The following is a 20388-nucleotide window of genomic DNA, read 5'->3' as shown; positions in this document are numbered from 1 at the left end:
GTCTTTAATAAATGAACTTGAAACCATGGCCAAAAAAAAAGAACAAAACTCATATGGCAGGCAGTGTGTTCTGCTGGTGACCTACTGAAGGGTCCTGATCACCCATGTGAAATGGGTGCCACACTCGCCATTTCGCTTAATAAAACGTTTCAGATTCCAGTTGGTGGGTGCCCAAATATTTGTTTATTTCCATGTTTAGCTACTTTCTTCATGCGTTGCTCATTTAAAAGACGGTAACTTGGTACTTTGTATGGACGTTTCTGACAAATGAACACAATGAAACATATAAAACATCTGTATTAAATCTTCATCTGAAAGACGTCTACTTTTCTTTAGTACATTTCATGCCTTTTGCCCCCCCCCGAAAAAAATTCAATGCATGTTGATCAAAGATGTGCTTCTATATGCCCCTACAATGATTACTGGGAACTGGTGATGGCGCTGTCTGATTGTTTCTGGAGAGTTCCTTGGCCCCTCTAGCTGCCTACTGTAGCTGAAAGACTTGTCCAGTTACGGATGGCATCAGCTGGCACGTTCTGCTTGCTCAGTTTCAGTTTAATCTGCAAAGCCGGGTCACATGTTTAGTTTTCTGTTCCTCTGGTGTCTACAGAAACTTCGGTGTTAGAGTGTGAGGAGAGCTCACCTGCTCTAAGATGGAGGCTTTCACCAAAGGGTCTTTCAAATTCACGGTAGTTCCTGAATTCAGCTTCACTTGGACGATTAGATTCCTTCCTGTGAAAAGACAGAACATTACAACCCATTACAAACACACACACGCACACACACCAACATCATTTAATGAGGACCAAGAGCCATCCCTGATTTACACACTGCCATGAAATAGATCAATACAGACCTCAGACCAGTTCAAACCCAACATTACAATCCATGTCCTTGTCCGTTATCAACTCAACTCACATGAATTCGGATTCCTGGTCAACAATCAGAACAGATCGTTTCATGAAGGTGGTCACATCAGGGATGGCTCTCGGCTTTCTAAGACATGTAGCCATGTTATCTGGGCCATGGCCAATCCCTGTTTACTGGTCACATTACAGACATTAGGTCTTTAGACGTCCTCTCCCTCCCTATCACGCACATATTTCATCTCTTACGTGTGACAATAAGCGGCACTGATAATGTGCCTGCTGTGGAGCTTGTGGTCCCACTCGTGGTTCCACCTGTTGTTCCACCCGTGGTCACGCCCGTGGTCACGCCCGTGGTCACGCCCGTGGTCCCAGACGTCGCCCCAGCGCTGGTCCCGCCTGTAGTGCCGCTGCTTCCTGCTCGTCCACAGAGAAAAAAAAAAACTGAAATGTACAACACGCCACACACCTCTCACTAGACGTGATGCCACATGCAAGTAAAACAGAAGAAAGGAGAATCTGGGGACCTCCTAAGTTTAAAAGTCCATCCAACACGTTCCCGATAATGTTGAAGCAGGAAGATGAAGAGAACAGCCCTGTTGGAGGGAACAACACATGAACATGAACAGCTACAACAACTCTGAACTTTTTTACATTCGCTATAGTTCGCAGAGTCATAGGCAGAGTGGCAAATATTCCATAGAATTTCCGTGCCACTACTGGACAACTGTGTTTTGCAAAAAAAATTTTTTTTTTTTCACTGAAATTTAAATGCAGGGACTGTAAGGCATAAAAGTTTTTTAAAAATTATGTAAAATAAAAAATAATAATAGTAACACTGACCTGAGTAAACCAGGAGGTAACACAGCAGCCCTGACTCCTGCAAGAAGGACATGATTCAAGTTCAATGAATCGGTGTCATGAACATTGGAGAGGAAAGGAGAACCACGAATAAATAATACGCCACTTACCATGATATCGCTTTAAATCAGCCAGCTTTCTCAGACTTGACAGCCGCAGGACTTTTATACCGCTACATGTCAGAGGTGTATGTAGAGGCAAAGCAAAGCATCATGGGAGCACGAATCCACCGGTGGCCTGCTTCAGTGTTCTGCTCGTATTACACCGGTTTTTCATATTTTCATTTTCATACGTGTGTACATTAATAACCCCAAAGAAACAACAAGCAAAATGCATGCAAATGGACCCTGAACCTGTGTAGAAACTGAGTTCGGGAACGGAGAGTGAAGTTACTGTATAAATGGATATATGGATCTTCTCTTAAAAGATGGTTCATTAGACCAGGACTCCTACTTGCAGTGGTCCATGGTGCCTGCTGGAGGAGCTTTGTAGGAGCATAGTCCTTGACCAAACGTAATGACATACTGCCTTTTCTGACCCTGGAAAGCAAACCACATTCCGCACTTCTGGTCTGAAACCCAACATGAAGACAGGGCCACAAGATCTCAATAATCTGACCAAGTGACCAAAACCTACGTATGAAATATAACAATTCCTGTGGTGCATCCCAGTCTACAAGTGTTACTATGTCTTACTATGTCAGGTTCAGGGGTCCCTATCTGGACAGTGTCTTTAATGGACAATTTTTAATGGACATTTTTCTTCCCTGGATAAATCATCATCAACCCTGCACTGACACCAAACTGCAGGCTAGGTATCTAAAAAACCTAGGTATCTAGGTTTCCAAAGATATGTAGGTATCTTTTACGGTGTGGTCTGCTGGGGCAACAGCATCTCCGCTGGGGACAGAAAGAGACTGAACGGGCTCATCCGGGGGGCCAGCTCTGTTCTAGGATGCCCTCTGGACCCAGTGGAGGTGGTGAGTGACAGGAGAATGGTGGCCAAGCTGTCATCCCTGTTGGACAACATCTCCCACCCCATGCAGGAAACTCTGACAGCACTGAGCAGCTCCTTCAGTGGCAGGCAGCTGCACCCACGATGTGGGAAGGAGAGGTTCAGAAGGTCATTTCTTCCAAGCGCTGCCAGACTCTACAACAAAGACCTCACAGTTGACAACTTATCTTATCTTATCTAATGCTCACCCTACCCTGGAATACTACCCTTTCCTGTATCCCTCCTTCCCAAGGTTTCTCAATTTGTTTTTTTGGTGGAGTTTTTCCTTGTGTGCAGAAGGGTCAAGTGTGGTGGGTGTCAACTGTAGGGTCTGAGACATACTGTGTGTAATTTTGGGCTATATCAGAAATAAACGTAGGACTATGAGATTTGTCTGAATGAAACGTGCATTAAAAAATAAATGTATCATCATTATTAAGTGGCCACATGCCACAAATGCCAAACTAGTCATTCCCGAAAATGAGGATCTTTTCAAAATTCCTTAAAACCTTTTTCACCTCCCAAACGTAAGGCCACACCACATTTTCAGATGTATTGCCTGAATTATGTTTGCTTCATGTAAGCGTTGTCTCTTATTGCATCACTTCGTAAAGCATGGCCTGAAGCATCCATTTGCCTGCAGTTTGTTTGCTGATCCTTCCGGACCTTTTGTATCTATGCTTATGGAAATGGAATTATGAAAAGCTGAGGTAACATGAGCAGAAGTCTAGAGTCGTAGGTCCGGAGACAAGCAATTTGCAAGTCAAGTCAAGGAGAAGTTTCTTCTCATTTCATTAGACAATTAGGCAATTTGTCTAGAGACGTGCTGACGGGACTAAACTGTCCAGAAGCACGAGGAATGTGAATCATTTCTACAATGCTGGACACAAGCAAAAAATGAAAACAATTGTTAAAAACTGGGACGAATTAGCACAGAAGAACACACAGCAACAGAATAAGAAGCCTGTGGACCAGAAGACCCAGGTTCGAACCCCACTTACTACCATCGTGTCCCTGAGCAAGACACTTAACCCTGAGTGTCTCCAGGGGGGGACTGTCCCTGTAACTACCGATTGTAAGGCGCTCTGGATAAGGGCGTCTGGTAAATGCTGCAAATGTAATGAAATGTAATGTAATGTAATGAATCCAGATAAGGTAAGTAGTAATAATACTGATCGAGGGATTGGGGAGGAGCAGCTCATCAGTAGATCAGGAGTATGTGGCGTTGTGGGACGGGTTTGTTCTGCCACAGGAGGGCATCGATGCACACAGAGATTTTTATTTTTTAGAAGAATTGAGCTCATCTTGCATCCAGCCTAAGCTCCAAACCTAAACCTTTCATGCAAGTTTAATAAAAGTTCCTGTATCCAGAAGGCTGCCGGTTCGAATCCGCCGAGGTGCCACTGAGGGACGCACCGTCCCCACACACTGCTCCCCGGGCGCCTGTCATGGTTCTCACTGTCACCAAGGGTGACTGGTTAAAAGCAGAGGACACGTTTCACTGTGTCACCATGTGCTGTGCTGCAGTGTCTCACTGCAGTGTCTGAAAATCACTTCACTGTCAAATTAAAACCACAAATAAATGATGCAAGTGTCGGTTTTCCATCCGGTAAGTGACGTGGCCCTTCTTCACACATAAAGATGTTGTTTCAGAAGAGAAGTTGTTCACACCTCTTCAGAAGAGAGGGCATTTATGATGATCAAGCACAGCGGGAGAATTTTCATCTGTGTCTTTCTGTGTAAGTGTAGTTTCACGGTACGGTACGGTAACGTGATATCAGTGTAAAACGTGGATTATTTTGGTATTGAAAGTCTTTTGTTCTCTTGTAGTTGGAGCTGTTTCATCAGAGGTCACCCAGCCAGTGTCAGTGGTGACTGCTGATGCTGGAAACACGGTCAGCATGACCTGCCCTTGCCCGGAGCATGAAATGAATGTCTGGATGGTGCAGCCGCTTGGGGAGAAGCCTCGTTCCATCATCTCCTCGTATTCCCACGACCAACCGCCGTTTCTTCTGAGCCACTTCCAGCAGACCGGACGCTTTTCGGCTGTAAGGGGGCGAGGCAGCTCTAACTTGACCATCTCCAGGGTGGAAACTGCTGATTCTGCAGTGTACTACTGCGTCGCGATGTCTTTAAATGACCTGACATTCGGGGACGGAACACTTCTGATTGTTAAAGGTAAGATTTTCATTTAAATATTACATAAATGTTACTACATCACATTATTTTTACTATTGTTTTTTTCAAGGCACGTTAAATGGCAGTGATATAATAAAGCAGCTCCCAGCACCCGAGTCATTCATTCCAGGAGACGACGTGACTCTAAACTGCACAGTCGTCTCTGGAGGCTGTGCAGGAGAACACAGTGTGTACTGGTTCAGACACGGAACACCAGGATCCCATCCTGGAATCATCTACACCCATGGAGACAGGAGTGCTGGGTGTGAGAAGAACCCTGAGGCTGGTTCTTCTACCCAGAGCTGCGTCTACCATCTCCCCAAGAGGAGCCTCAGCACCACCGACGCTGGAACCTACTACTGTGCCGTGGCGGCGTGTGGCCGGATACTTTTTGGAAATGGAACAGACTTAAACATTGAAGGTCAAGATAGCTAATTGTTGTCATTTTATTCAGTTTAAAGATGAAATACAAATGATTCATATTTCCTGTGGTTTGCAGATCCTAAAGAAAACCACTTCAGTTTCATTTTGATCTTCTGCCTGCTGGTAGCTCTGTTTTTAAGTGTGATTGTCAACGTTGTCCTGGCGATACAGAAGAAGCGCCGCTCTGACCACAGCACAGGTAACAACCTTCGCCGGGAGAAGCTGCTGACTTCCTGATCTGCAAAAAAAGAATTATACATAACTCAGCCATAACATCATGACCACCGAGCGGTGATGTGAATAACATCAGAATTATTTTCAGTTGGTTGGATGTTCTTGGTGTGCAGTGGTCAGGGTCTACCATCCATAGACTGCATGGATGAACTCGATGCCTGATCCACAATGTCCAATGGCCATCCATCATGGGCATGTGAGCATCAGAACTGGAAGAAGGTGTATTAATAAGGTTTTCCTTTACATGATGGTATCCATGGTACCAGGATGCAACATGAGAAGATGGCAGGGTGATGCTGTGGACAATGTTCTGCATGGTCTTCCTACAATGTGAAGTTGAGAAACAACGAGGTTGAGTTGTTGACATGGCCACCAAATTCTCCAGATCTCAGTCCAATCGAGCATCTCTGGGATGTGCTGGAAAGACAAATGTATTCATGGAGGTGTCACTTAAACGACCTACTACTACTACTAGCATCGTGCCGGATGCCACATCATACCTTCAGAACTGTGGTGAAGTCCATGCCAAATTGGTCACAACAATGGGACAAAATTAACAATAGGACGTTTCTTTCCCTGCCACTTCAATAACAGTGTCTGATTTTCGAATACAGGGGACGCAGTGGCACAAAGAAGATATTCAGGTGGTCAAAAAGAGGAACCAAGAGAACCAAGAGAGGTGGGAGAACATTCTAAATGGAACGCCGTTCCACACAGGTCAGCGTATAATTCCTTGAACTCCTTGGTTTTGTCTGCAGTTTCAAGACCTGGAACCTGAAATGAACTACGCTGCTCTGAAAATCACAGGCATTGGATCAAAGGCCAAGAGAATTTGCTGGGAAAGTGAAGACACCCATATCTACTCAGGTTTGAAACTCAGCTATGATCTGTAGCATCCTTGTTGATCCATGGACTGAGAAGTCCATGCATAATAAAAACTCAAAGAATGATCATTGGTTGAAAGCCAAGGATAAAAGGAAGGCCTTTCAGCACTGGGAATGACTTTTACATGCCGCACCCTGACTTGCGTCATCTGAACGGGTATCGAATTTAAAGTGAAACACAATACGTGCGAAGGCAACACATTGGTATGAATGTGGTGTCGTGGGCAGGCAGATATTTCCTGTGGAACGATGCACGCGAGCACACTGCTTCTCAAAGGGAAGAAATGATGAACCGTCCTCAGACCGCAGAGAGGAATAGTTATTTTCACGATCTTAACGGGTTATAAAAACTGGCTAGTGATTATCACGAATCAGCACACAGCCGTTTGGTACGTGTTGATCGATTGGCTGCACAGATCACGTGAACTGAGAATGGGAAGCCCAGGGGGGTGCACATATGACAATTAATCACTTGCACTTCAGATTATGATCATGTTCACTACCTGCATGTAGTTCATCTGTTGTCCAGTAGGGGGCAGTGGAGCACAATGTTGCCAAAGTGAAAACCTGCACAAATATGTATATGAGTGTGTGTACATGAGTGTGTGTATATATTCTATAATCTAAAATAATATTGACATGCATATACATACATATTGTAATGTCTGATTTGTGTGTTTATTGGTGATGTGTAAATATGTATATTAAACACATGCACATGCATCGATAATGTTGAATTTTGCAAATATATATGACAATTTATAGATGTTATTAAATCTTAATTGAACCAATTTCAACAAATCTATGGAGCAACCCACCACAATGAACCTCCAACCTTTTCTGAGAACTTCTGGAAGAGTCTTGTGGTTTCACTGAAATGGAGGCTGCCGCTCTGTCTTCACCCCGGTCAGCCGTTGTTATCTTGTGGCCCTCACCTCCCACCCACCCTGTGGTGCAAACAGGATGTTATTCGTAGATGTGATGACCTATATATATATGTATTGCACTCTATTTAGACGCAAAAGAACCCACCACCAGTGCGACTGCAAAGATAAAACATGCAATTCTACCGCCAGCAGCCGAAACCACACCGTGCATTCCTTTAAAACACAGCGGACAGTTCAAAGATCAAAGACAAAAATATTGACAAGTTTCCGTCATGAACGTGGAAGTAAATACTCATAACCTGACTGCACATTACACGCGTGTCGTATTTGTGGTCAGCATTAAATTTAGCGATGATGTGCAATGCCGTGCATTGCAAGCGATGCAATTAATAATGAGCGCGGTTAATGAGAGTAAATCATCTAACACAATGCAAAGTGAATAACTCTCTTCTGCGTTTCTGCAAGCAGCTAGAAGGAAGTCCCCTTGTGTTGCTTCTGACCAAGACGTGTTAAATATAGCCTGGAAGGAGTGCAAATGAATACGCTTCCTCCAGTGCTTTATGAACCTCCACTGCAGACACCAGCAACTCATCAGCCACTCATATGTCTTATTTAATTATGATATTCTACATAATGGAAACCAATCAATGCAACAAACATCAGTTTATTGACCAGTCCAGAAGACATCTCCTCCAAAGTTGCCACCAAGACATTTCAAGACATTACTGCATAGTGCTTTGTGGCCTGCAGATGTGTGAACCCAGAACTGCGTCTACCATCTCCCCAAGAGGAACCTCAGCAGCTCTGATTTGGAACCTACCGTGGAACCAACCTACCAGCATGTGGACGGAAACTTTTTGGAAATGTGTCCAGGCACTTATTGTGAGGTTAAATGGTTCGATATCTCATTGGTTGTGATGTTAGTTGTAAGGTTTCATTGATTGGTACGCAATAAAGATAACTTCAGGTAACTTCACCAACGTTCCAGGTCTCAAATATATCATTAATCGATAGATTATTCACAATGAACAAATGCCAATTTCAAAGTGGCAGAATTTTCTGACTCTTCAGGCCGATCCCTAAAATGAATAGCTGGTGATTTATCTAAGTGAACCCTATCAACAACAAAAGCAGTTAAACGTGGATGATGGGGTGCTAGTGAACCCCAACTCATTACTTCATCGATGGTAACATGAAAGCACATTGTAAGTCACTCTGGATAAGGGCGTCTGCCAAATGCCGTAAATGTCAATGTAAAACGGAACAATGGATTCAAATGACCACGCCGGTTATAAAAACGGTTTCGGTTTAAAAGGAGGATGCGTCCTTAAACCATCTCCCACAGTCACATGACTTCGCTGAACTCCAAGGACTTCCTCGATCCCCAATAAACTACCTCAGTGGGGTAATACGTTCTCTCACAGAGAGGATGAGGAGGAGCTTCTTCCCGCAGGCCGTTCAAGCTCTCAACAAACACAACACTTCATAGAACTCCAATACACTCCAGCACTTTCACTTTCAATCACCCTGGAATCAAACCCCCCAGAATTGACTCTTTACTCTTTTTTTTTCTTTTTCACTTGTCACTTTATACTTTGACTTCACTCATTTGCACACCTCCACACTACCTGTTACACATATTTTATGTTTTAGGTTAAAGTGTAATATTTGGTTATGTTTGCAATATTTGCATATTGCTTCATTGTATACTTGCAATATTTGCAATACTGTGGTTACGTTTACATTTAACATTTACATTTACATTTAAGGCATTTGGCAGACGCCCTCATCCAGAGCGACTTACAACGTGCTTCCATGTTACCATCGATGAAGAGATCAGTTCTGGTTCACTAGGACCCCAACTATGAAGAAAATATTTTTATTCACTGTGATCTGTGTCAGTCACTAAAGCATTTCACTGCATAACGTGTATGACAAATAAAATTTGAATTTGAATTTGAACTGGACTGCAATAATCTCGTATTTGATTGTATATATCTCACACTTCACTTGGACGTTGACATGTACCACCCAGGCTAATCCAGTTCTTCCTAGTTCTCCGTTCAGGAGGTTTGATAAGAACTGAAAGACTCTTCTCTGGCTTTTCAAGACGCTGTTACTGACCGTGTGCAGGTGGCAGAACTTTCACGCTTCAGGCACTACTCTGTAAATGTAAATTATATTACTTTTCAAAGCCTTTTAAGCCCCAGTTTCGGCATCTTATCGTATCAAGACGTGATACATAGACTCAAGCAGAGAGGGGTGTCTTGCTATACAGGGCAGGGACACCCTCGTTCTCCACACTTGCACGCTCACGTCTTGACTCCAGTCAACTCTGTGCTCTGGTTAAAGCTCATTATCAAGTGTGACTAGTGTTAAATAGACGTGTAAAAAGCCTAATCCCATGCCAGAATAGGTTTCCAATCTCAAAACCTATCTGTTTTCTCGGGCTTTTTGTTAAAGTCCTAGACATCCATTTCACTTCACTTTGACACAGTGTCAATACTGGTCAAATACTACAGTCTATTAAAGCTGTTCACCACTAGACCTCCTAGAATTGGCATGAGAGTGTGTGAAAACTGGGCTATTAACAAATGGAAGAATTAAGATCAGATTAAGCAAGATTTTTTTTTTAGACAAGAACGTTTGCATCATTTACCTTGGAAGACGTTGCACCAGGACGCACAATGGGAAGACCTCAAGCCTGCAGAACCAGCTCTGGACAATCTTCTGTAGGTAAACCTTGGGTCTAAGCATACATGTGGATCAACCTACCCAAACTCTGTTCCATTTCCCCCAGATCTCAGTACAATAAAAGATCTGAGGGATCTGCAAATCCGATACATGGAAGCCCACACCTCAGCTTCCAGCTAAAATGTTGCGGCTTTAATGGAGTTCGTGCCTCAAGCTGTCAGAGCTGTTTTGGTTTCAGGCAGATTCAGAGGACTCAGAATTCAGAAGAAACAGTTCATCTGGTTACACGTTACGTCTGACCATCCCCACATTCTCTGCATTTCATTCTCTGCAAGTCCTCCAGACAGCCAATCGTATCTCTTCAAATAAACTAGACCCTAGCCAATCAGGAGAATGACATGTTCTGCTGGCCTCGGCTGAAGGCGCTCTGCATGCGTCACTATAACCTTTCTAAACAAGCAGCTATGATCACGCTCTGGGTCCTTCTTTTCCTTCTCAAGGCAAGTGAGTGGCATTTTTGCTCCTTCCCAATATTTGACCCTGAATTTGCATTCGTACAATGTTCTGGGGGATTTGTTTTAGACAGAATTCAAGGACAACCGGCTCTTCTTAAAACAGCAGAACCAGGGGAAACCGTGACAATAGAGTGCTCTACACCAGAAGCCAGTACAAAAGTCTTTGTCTGGTACAAGGAAGGTCTAAGCCGGGCTCCTGTGAGTATGGTAAAACCTTATCTTAATGCGAGGAACCCTAGTTTTTTAGACGGATTCAACAACGGGAGATTCAACTTGTCAACCGATGGAGCCAACAGTCGTCTGGTTATTAAACAAGTGACAAAGGACGATGTGGCAACGTACTACTGTGGTGTGATCGTCTTAAACCAACTGAAGTTCATTTCGGCATCTTTCTTATCTGTTACTGGTAATCACAATTTCCTAAATCCTTTGGAGTTATGATGCTCTACATCAGTGCTTCTGTGACAGATTTTCTTCATACTACAGATCCCTCAGATTTTGCCATTGAACAACAACCAGTTTCCGAAACAGCCCACCCGGGCGCCAGTGTGACTTTAGCTTGCTCAGTACCCACCAAGATCTGCTCTGGAAACCACAGTGTGTACTGGTTCAGACACGGATCAGCAGAAACCCATCCTGGTATCATCTACACCCATGGAGACAGGAGTGCTGGGTGTGAGAAGAACCCTGAGGCTGGTTCTTCCACCCAGAGCTGCGTCTACCATCTCCCCAAGAGGAACCTCAGCACCACCGACACTGGAACCTACTACTGTGCCGTGGCGGCGTGTGGACGGATAATATTTGGAACTGGGACTGAACTGAATATCAGAGGTACTTTATTAAAACAAAAACTTTACAATGTACATATTTAAATAAAAAAAAGCTATAAATTCTTGTTTTTATAACTATCATTTTTATTCACTCCAAATTAATAGATTGTTTAGCTGCATTACAGTCTGCTATTGTTTTCTAAATGAAAGGGTTAAATAAAAAATCTATAAATTAAACTCTGGCGACTTTTTTGGTTTCAGCTAAGATAACTAGGTAAAACAGCATGTGTTTGGTAACTATAATTTGTCTTGTTTTCTCAGATCAACCTCCTCAGACCTTACTGAACCCGATATTTCTTGTTTCGATCACAGCAAATATCATTTTGTTTATTGCGATTGTTCCACTGCTGGCAGGTCGATTCAAAAGTCGTCTTTTAGCAGGTCAGTTTTTATTTTCATTTCATTTCAAATCTTAGTTCCAACATCATCTAAAACCTATTTTGCCACCTTTTTTTTTTTATAATGTCATAGGTTCTGCAAATGAAACAGCTTCATCTGATCAAGTAAGCAATGCAAACTTACATAATTCTTGCAGATTTTGGAAATTATTTAAAAAAAAGTGTTGATTTACAATTTTTACATATGTACACAACATATTATATATTCTCTTGCTACTCACGTTTTTCGCGCATTGTACCCGAACATACAGTACAGGCCAAAAGGTTGAACACACCTTCTCGCTTTTAGCCTTTATTGTATATCAATAATACTGGTCATTACTGCATGTTACTATAAATGAGTACACTTTACCTTAAAATTGGAATTCATTATTCAGGTTGAAGATACTTATATAGTGAACTATGCAGCACTGAAGTTCAGCAACAAGCCACTGGCGACCAGAAAAGTCAGAAGAAAGGAGAATGGGGAGGCAGCAGTTTACACTAAAGTCACGTACAAGCAGCAGGAAGAGCCATACTGATGGGCCCTACTGTTTATGTCAATATGGTAAAAAATACTCATCTAAAATCACAGATTCAACTCCTGACTACTTAATGTGATGAATCTGGACTGATCCTGTTATCATGTAATTCCACTCTGGACTTTCTATATGAGAAGACATATTCAAATCAGCCACATATCACCGTATAACCGCTGCTTCAGTAACACCTAACTTCATTCACCTGAAGTTTACCTTAAGCAAACTTAACCGGGATATTGAAGGAGGAATCAAAAGATTTTGGTCATTTTTTGTTACAATATATTGCTGTCTATTGTTGAAGTCCCTGTAATGTCCCTGACTCTAGGCTGTCCAGTATTGTGATTCTCTATGTACACCTATGTATCACATGACTCCTTGTCTAATCTTTTTTAGAGTTTTACCCTGTTTGTCAGTAAAAGGCCCTTAAGTTTTTTTTGTGAATAAAGTGCATATGAAGTCATACACTTGTCCCTCATGTCCTGCATTTATAACAGCTCTGTTGCAATGATGAAGAAATAAAAAAGCTCTACTGCTAACAACAACATTTATTTCTTTTAAATACATACTGTGTGTCTCAATGGGCTTTGACGGGCTCTACAGTTGACCCCGACCACCCTTGACCCTTCTGCACAGAATAAAAAACTCTAAGAGAGAGAGAAAAAGAAAGGAAGAAACCTTGGAAGGAGTGATACAGAGAGGGACGCCTTTCCAGGGTAGAGTGAGCCTGTGATTAGTGTCAGTGCAGGGTTGGCGATGGTTTGTCCAAGAAGAGAAAAGTCCAATAGTCCAGTAGTGGTGGAAAAGTCCAAAGAGCATCTGTCCATGTTTGGACGTACTGTACAGTGCAGAGTAGTTTTTAGTCCAGTGTCATGGAGTACATTGCATGTCCATTATGACGCTACTGGTCCATTTGAAGATCCCTGAGCTTTAGCTGTTACAGTGGTGGTGGCTGTGGAGACCCTCTGGTACGTTTCATGCCGAGTCGTCTCATCTGAAGCTCATTGCCAGGGACCAGGTTGCCTCTTCGTTGGACTCTGATGGTGGTCTGGGGGTGGTCCTAACTAAGGTGAACTGACCACTATTTGTGCTGGACTGTGACTGTGTAATAAAGTGGACTTAATAGTTGACACTATGTCTGGGATTTTAACAGAATCCGGATTAAACAAATGACTTCCTGGAAGACCGTATGTCCCTTGGTTCTCTATGGAACCTGTACGAAACCATGTCTCAGGAGGATTTTTTTAAACATTAAGTATTTAGATTGTAAGTTTTAGATTGTAACCACAAGGAAACTCTCTGGACAGAGTAAATACTACCCCCCCCCCCCCCCCCCCCCCCAGGTAAATATACAAAACTACAAATAGGGCGTCAGGCTGGTGTTAAACAGTCAAGCAAATGCCAGTGAAACACCAATCGAACGCAACAAAACGCATCAAAAACACGTGTTGCATTCACAGGCCGCTCATTACAAACACCCCAACTAAACAATACAGAGTTATGTACTATTTTGAAGAAACTAGAAAAATGTTTTTAGTTATTTCACCTTTTTTTGTTAAGTACGTAACTCCACATGTGTTCATTCATAGTGTTGATGCCTTTAGGGAGAATCTACCAACGTAAATGGTCACGAAAATAAAGACAACACATTGAATGAGAAGACGTGTCCAAACTTTTGCCCTGTATTGGATGTTTAAATTTGTATTGCCAAACCTGGGCCACTGCACTTGAGCAAAAAAATATTAAAATGAAGTATTTTCTAATACGTTCTACGTGATATATAACGTGTTGCTTTTTTGTCAGTACAGAAGGCTGACCACAGACTGGAGGGGTGGGGTGGGTCACTGGGCTTTGACGGAAGGCTGCATGTAAAACCAGCTTGTGGTTCTGTGCCTCACTGAGGGTTATTTAGCTGGTAAAAGTAAACCAGCCATTAGCAGAGCGCCATCCAAAGCGCAAACATGATTCTTTTATATGGACTTATTGTAATAGAGTGTCTGCCATGTAAGTTTAATTTAACAGTTTGATGCACTCTTGGTATTTAGTTTTGTAGATAAATGTTTTTTCTTTTTTTTGACAACCTGCATGCATTTTTTATTTTCCAGATCTCACATCTTGTATCATAGTAAATCAGCCCCGGCGACTGATGTCCGTCCCTCATCTGGGAAGCTCCGCCACTCTGGAGTCCTTAGTAATCTCACGACTGGACTACTGCAACTCCCTTCTAGCTGGTCTACCACTATGTACCATCCGACCTCTTCAACTCATACAAAATGCAGCAGCACGACTGATCTTCAACCTTCCCAAATTCTCCCATACCACCCCTCTGCTACGTTCCCTTCACTGGCTCCCAGTAGCTGCACGCATCAGGTTCAAAATACTGATGCTGGCCTACAAAGCCAAACATGGAGCAGCACCATCCTACCTCACAGCCCTTATTACACCTCGCACTGCACCTCGTCTACTCCGAGCCTCCAGTACTGCTCGCCTGGTCCCTCCATCTCTGAAGGTAAAAGGAAAACATTCATCTAGACTCTTCTCCGTCTTGGCCCCTCGGTGGTGGAATGAACTTCCCCTCGAGGTCAGAACAGCTCCGTCACTGAGTATTTTCAAACGACAGCTCAAGACCTTCCTCTTTAGAGAATATTTAGAATCTACAACAGAGTGAATTAAATAGATGTATTCATAGTTGGGGGTCCTAGTGAACCGGAATTGATCTCTTCATCGATGGTAACTTGAAAGCACGTTGTAAGTCGCTCTGGATAAGGGCGTCTGCCAAATGCCGTAAATGTAAATGAGTGCTACGTCGCTGCAGGCAATGTGCTCTCGTGGGCTTGGTTCAAACAGGTCCCTGGACATGGACTTACGCTCGTTGCATCGTCTCGGTTTGGATCTCGTCTCGAGGAAACGTCCAAACTCAGACTCCAAGTGGAAAGTAGCAGATGTAACTTAACACTAGTAAATGTCACGGCACGTGACCAAGCACTTTATTATTGCGCCGTGTATCGCTTTTATGGATTTTATTTTGGCGATGGAACTTTTATGATGGTCGAAGGTGAGTAACTAAATGCATTACATGCACCATTAGAAAAATTAACCAGATGATAGGCTCTTTATTTTTCTTATTGTAGACTTAAGGCCAAATGAAGTCCTACAGCATCCCATTTCTGAGACAGTCCGTCCAGAAGATAATGCAACTCTACGGTGTTCACTGCCAACCAGGGTGTGTGAAGGAGAACACCGTGTGTTTTGGGTCAGACGTGGATCAGGAGGATCCCATCCAGGACTCATGCACGCCTATGGACACAGGAGAGGTGCATGTTCTGGTTCTCCTGCAGAGCGCTGTGTCTACCACCTTCACAAGAAGAACATCACCCGCTCTGATGGTGGAACTTACTACTGTGCCGTGGCCACGGAATCCGAGGTGCTGTTCGGTAAAGGAACACAACTGAGCATCTCAGGTATGGTTTATGATTTAACACCATTAGACATGCGTGTTTAGGAATCATTGCAAAATTAGAAAACTATTTTTTTATTGAAATATGAATGAGAAAAGAACTGCACATTTACCCTTGAATAGAGTTTGATCTCTCTTTTAGGTCTTTCTCAGCCTGGTCACAAACCAGCCGTTATTGTCTTGGTCATAATAAACATACTTATATTAATTGTGATATTTATACTGGTGGCAGACAAGTACAAACGTCACTTTTCATCAGGTTCGGATAACAGCCCACACTTCCATTCTCACACTCACGTGCAGAAATATTGGTTTTGTATATATTTATACATGTTTTTTTTTTTTTTTTGAAGGTTCAAGAAATGAAGACATGACCCCATCTGATCGGGTATGGGTTGATACTGGTTATAATGGTTTATTCAATGACGTTTTTTAAAAAAGCTGAAATTATAACACTGCAATCAAGCTATATAGCGCTGACTTTGATCAATACTTTTTCTGATTAACATTAATCCAATCATACAGATTATTATTGATAAATATCAAATATCACCCAAATTGGTACAGTTATATTTTTCATGCTTAGCCATCCAACCTCATCCTTTGAAGAAATGTATATAATTTTATTGATTAAAATATCGATATGTTAGTGATTCATCAACATGGTATTTAAATTAGATTACATACATTTAATGTACATTTATTGTAAATTAACAAAAAATGTAAATACTTTTTCTTTTGTCTTCCATTTAAAAGAAGGGGTGTGCTGCACCCTAAGATTCCAGAAAGTTAAGCAATAGCTGGTCAAGTTTACTACTTTTTCAGGTTGAAGATGCAGGACCTCTGAGCTACGCTGCTGTGAAGTTCAAAAGTGAGCCATCAACCCCCAGAAATGGAAGAAGGAACATCAGCAGAGAGGTTGCGGTTTACTCTGAGGTCAGACACAAGCAGCAGGAAGGACCATAATTATGCAAAATGTCTTGCCAGGCGCAGACACTTGTCTTGTTTCACCCTTATCTTGTGTTACGTTCCTTGTTCCATAGATCAGATGCACTGTAGATGTAGATAATAAATCTGAAATCCTAACTAAAATCAGATTTTTTTTGTTTGTTGACATTGTCATCTTCTTCCAAAACGATGAGTGTGTAAATAATATTCATCCATCACAATTCAGTGCCATGCAGGGAGATGAAGAATAATAAAAGTGACCTGCTGAACTTTTTATAGGGGTCGCATTGAGTTGTGGTCGGGTTCATACTCCAGGGTCCACTGGAATTCCACAATGAAAATATGACACATAAAGGATATAAGCAGATTTTTTATTTATGTAATTAAAAAAATTAAAAAAGTAATCTGACCAATTACTGTTTATATTGTTTTAAATCTGACCCGCCACAGGAGAAGCAAACTGTAAGTAATGACTGCAACTATTTGCATCTGCTAAAATGAACATCACATAATTACAGTAAATTGCTATACTTGATGCTATAATTAATTAGTGGTTAATTCTAGTTTCTGGCTTAAAATAAATCAATATGCTCTGTAGACTAAATGCAATTAAAAAGCTGGACCTAGACTGTCCAGCAAGGGGCTGTCAGGGTGCATGAGAACATGAGAACATGGGGTTTATTAGAAGAGCAATCTCTGCAGCAAGTAGCCATGCAGTGGAATAATTATACAGGAACTAGAGGTGTGGAGATCTTATTAAGCACAGAACTGCAGTCCTGTGAAAACAACAACAACAACCTTTATTTCTTATATAGCCCAAAATCACATACAGTACGTCTGAACGTGGTGGTGTGGGAGGATTTGAGAAGGTGCTGCTGCGTTCTGTATTAGTTGTAGAGGTCGGATGGCTTTCAGAGGTAGACCAGCTAGATTGACTGCAAATCATCATGGGTTCGTCTCCAACCCTGTCCACAGAGACATCATCGTTCCTCTGAAAAATGTGCGTAGGACGTGTAGTGATGCAGGAGGTGTCATCATCAGCGTCACTCCCTGATGCATGAAAGACATCAGAGGAGGCCTCACTTTTTGGGTGATGAACGATGATGAAGTGACATCAACAGATCATCATCCATGCAAATGCATTAAGCCATACATGAAACACATTTCCATTCCATTTTCATTTAAACAATGTACTGTATTATGTTGTTCAATTATTTACATGTTTCCAGAAGTAGCCATGGTCATTTTCCACCACACTGTGCTTGATGGGAACCACACACAAAAACAGACGGCTGTGGGCTGCACAGACTGACCCACAACACCTGCATTTCGCACCACTGAGCATCGAAACCCACAGACCTCAGCACCCAGAGACACAGTTAGCAGTTTCCATGACGAGACAAAGCTGCGGCCATTACTGGAAGTGGGTACGGGGCTTGTAGAAGAAACACGAGCTGATACTGCAAGCAAAGACAATTACACTTGTTCTAATTCAGAGCTAAATCAGGAAGGACCTCCACTGCAAAACATCATCCATTCGTTGGTCCTTGAGATCTTCTGAGTGTAACATCACATCGCCACTTGCTGGCAAGGGACGGAACAGCAGCACGTGTGTTGAGGACTTGCCGCGTACAGCCGCTCGGCAACAATGCTGGTGCTCCCTCAAAGCAGCCCGACCTTACAAATATTGATATTTAATTCATCACCTAAACGGGGTTCTGTTAAAAATGAAAATTTGTTAAGGTTGGAGGGTTCAGGTTGGAGGACCTAAGGCACTTGTCCACCATGTATCTGGTTGCACAATCCTGACCAATGAGGTGCGCGTGTTTCACTCTGATTGAAGTGGTCAGTGAGGTGTGGAAAAGTGCACTGGACACACCCATAAATGCTTTTTATGCTTTGTGCATTACATGAAGTCATCAGGTCATCAGGTCATCAAAATGGGGCCCATGGTCTCATGTTAGGCCTTCCATGTCGGGTCTCCCTCCCTCCCCAATGTAAAGAACGGACAGATTTATTCAGATTGATGGATTCAGATTATTCAGGTTGTTGGATTTATCAAAAATTAAAATATAGATCATTTACACGAAATTACACACTTCTGGGTTTTGTGTTTCTGTCTCTCAGCAAAGGGGGTTCGGCAACGTAATTAAATGAGACACCGGTCATCATTAAAGTGAATATGCTCTGTGTGAACGTATTTATTATCAATGCATTGATCTGAGCCTCAAATGTACCTGGTTGGATATGCCAGCACGACAAGGTAGGGGGGTTCTGGGTAATGCCTGGCGTTGGAGTTCCAGCGAATGGGTGAATGGTATGGGTGGCAACATGCCACCAAGTGCTGCCAATCGGAGAGGACTTTACATCCTGAGCCCTAGAGATGAAAGTTCAGCCTTTCGGGTCGGTCTGTCAGACAGTCAAGAGAAAACGGAAAGATGATCACCATAGCTGACCTATTTCTTCTTGGCTCTTTTTTATGTAAGTGTGGCTTAAACTAGTGTTGTTCTGGTTTTGAATTGACGAAATCCATGACGGGTTATCAATGTTTTGGTTATTTGGGAATTTTTCTTATCTCATTATCTCATCCAGACAGCATCTCTGGCATCATGGTCCACCAGTGGCAGCCTGCAGTGGCCTCAAAACGGGGAAGTTCCGTTATTCTGCCGTGCAGCAGCTCTGAAGATGCTGTGGAGATCTGGGTTTGGGTGAAACACGTCCCAGGGCGAGCGTTTATACCTGTTGTGTCATCATACTACCAGAGCTATACATTTGAGAAAGGAGCTGAAGAATCCAATCTGGAGATTAAAATGAACCAGAACAGTTTTAATCTGACCTTCAAAAGTGTTGAAGCCTCTGATGAGGGAACCTATTACTGTGGTGTCTACTGGTACAACCATTTCTACCTTGGAGATGGAGTTTTTCTCTTCGTCAGTGGTGAGTAAAAGGACATTAATTTACTTTTTTCTTTCAATTTCACTCAAGATCTCCTTCCACTTTTAGACTCTCCCACGGTTCAGGTTCAGCAGCATTATCTACTAGATCCAGCGTCTGAAGGAGACGACGTGACTCTAAACTGCACAGTCGTCTCTGGAGGCTGTGCAGGAGAACACAGTGTGTACTGGTTCAGACACGGAACACCAGGATCCCAACCTGGAATCATCTACACCCATGGAGACAGGAGTGCTGGGTGTGAGAAGAACCCTGAGGCTGGTTCTTCTACCCAGAGCTGCGTCTACCATCTCCCCAAGAGGAACCTCAGCACCACCGACGCTGGAACCTACTACTGTGCCGTGGCGGCATGTGGACGGATAGTGACTGGGAAAGGGGCCAGGCTGGAAGTTACTGGTGAGTCTCAGTCATGTTCCTGGAGAACCTACGAAAAGTAGGTATTCCAGCCACTGCTTAATCACAGCATTAACACAGAGTCAGTCTGCACACAATATGCACGAACCACGAACCACGAAAAAGTGCCAGTTGCACTAAGACCTTCACAAAAAATGGGCCAAACTGGTCATATTTGTGCAGTATGTAATGTATTTATTGTAAAGAAATTCAGGAATTTCTTTTTTTTTATTTTAAACTGTATTTTTTTATGTACGGCTTTAGGTGACAACATCCACAGCATGGTGTTATGCACTGTATCTGCCCTCATCTTTATCATCTCTGCATCAGCAAACATCCTGTTGGTGCTTCTGTGGA

General features: G+C 42.7%; 2 protein-coding genes across 2 annotated transcripts; both read left to right on the top strand.

Moving 5' to 3' along the window:
- The first annotated feature begins 4372 nt into the window (after positions 1-4372).
- Positions 4373-6970, top strand: LOC114793802 (uncharacterized). The gene is made up of 6 exons (XM_028985936.1): positions 4373-4459; positions 4551-4898; positions 4969-5319; positions 5398-5520; positions 6170-6234; positions 6314-6970. The coding sequence occupies exons 1-6, from the start codon at positions 4414-4416 to the stop codon at positions 6446-6448; spliced, it is 1068 nt and encodes a 355-aa protein (XP_028841769.1). The 5' UTR covers positions 4373-4413; the 3' UTR covers positions 6449-6970.
- A 3950-nt stretch (positions 6971-10920) lies between these two features.
- LOC114786785 (uncharacterized) lies at positions 10921-12284 on the top strand. Its single transcript, XM_028974281.1, has 4 exons — positions 10921-11366; positions 11627-11746; positions 11837-11868; positions 12141-12284. The coding sequence occupies exons 1-4, from the start codon at positions 10973-10975 to the stop codon at positions 12282-12284; spliced, it is 690 nt and encodes a 229-aa protein (XP_028830114.1). The 5' UTR covers positions 10921-10972.
- Positions 12285-20388: the final 8104 nt, after the last annotated feature.

This window comes from Denticeps clupeoides, chromosome 1 (genome assembly GCF_900700375.1).
Source record: "Denticeps clupeoides chromosome 1, fDenClu1.1, whole genome shotgun sequence".
Taxonomy (NCBI): Eukaryota; Metazoa; Chordata; class Actinopteri; order Clupeiformes; family Denticipitidae; genus Denticeps; species Denticeps clupeoides.
This window is presented reverse-complemented; position numbering and strand designations above follow the sequence as displayed.

What these genes read in the sequence shown, in the direction of transcription:
- LOC114793802 (XM_028985936.1), top strand. Translation starts at nt 4,414, where the DNA reads ATGATGATCAAGCACAGCGGGAGAATTTTCATCTGTGTCTTTCTGT. An exon ending in AACAGACTTAAACATTGAAG is followed by an intron (nt 5,320 to 5,397) that starts GTCAAGATAGCT and finishes TGTGGTTTGCAG; the next exon opens with ATCCTAAAGAAAACCACTTC. An exon ending in CCGCTCTGACCACAGCACAG is followed by an intron (nt 5,521 to 6,169) that starts GTAACAACCTTC and finishes TTTCGAATACAG; the next exon opens with GGGACGCAGTGGCACAAAGA.
- LOC114786785 (XM_028974281.1), top strand. Translation starts at nt 10,973, where the DNA reads ATGATGCTCTACATCAGTGCTTCTGTGACAGATTTTCTTCATACTACA. An exon ending in GACTGAACTGAATATCAGAG is followed by an intron (nt 11,367 to 11,626) that starts GTACTTTATTAA and finishes TTGTTTTCTCAG; the next exon opens with ATCAACCTCCTCAGACCTTA. An exon ending in CAAAAGTCGTCTTTTAGCAG is followed by an intron (nt 11,747 to 11,836) that starts GTCAGTTTTTAT and finishes ATAATGTCATAG; the next exon opens with GTTCTGCAAATGAAACAGCT.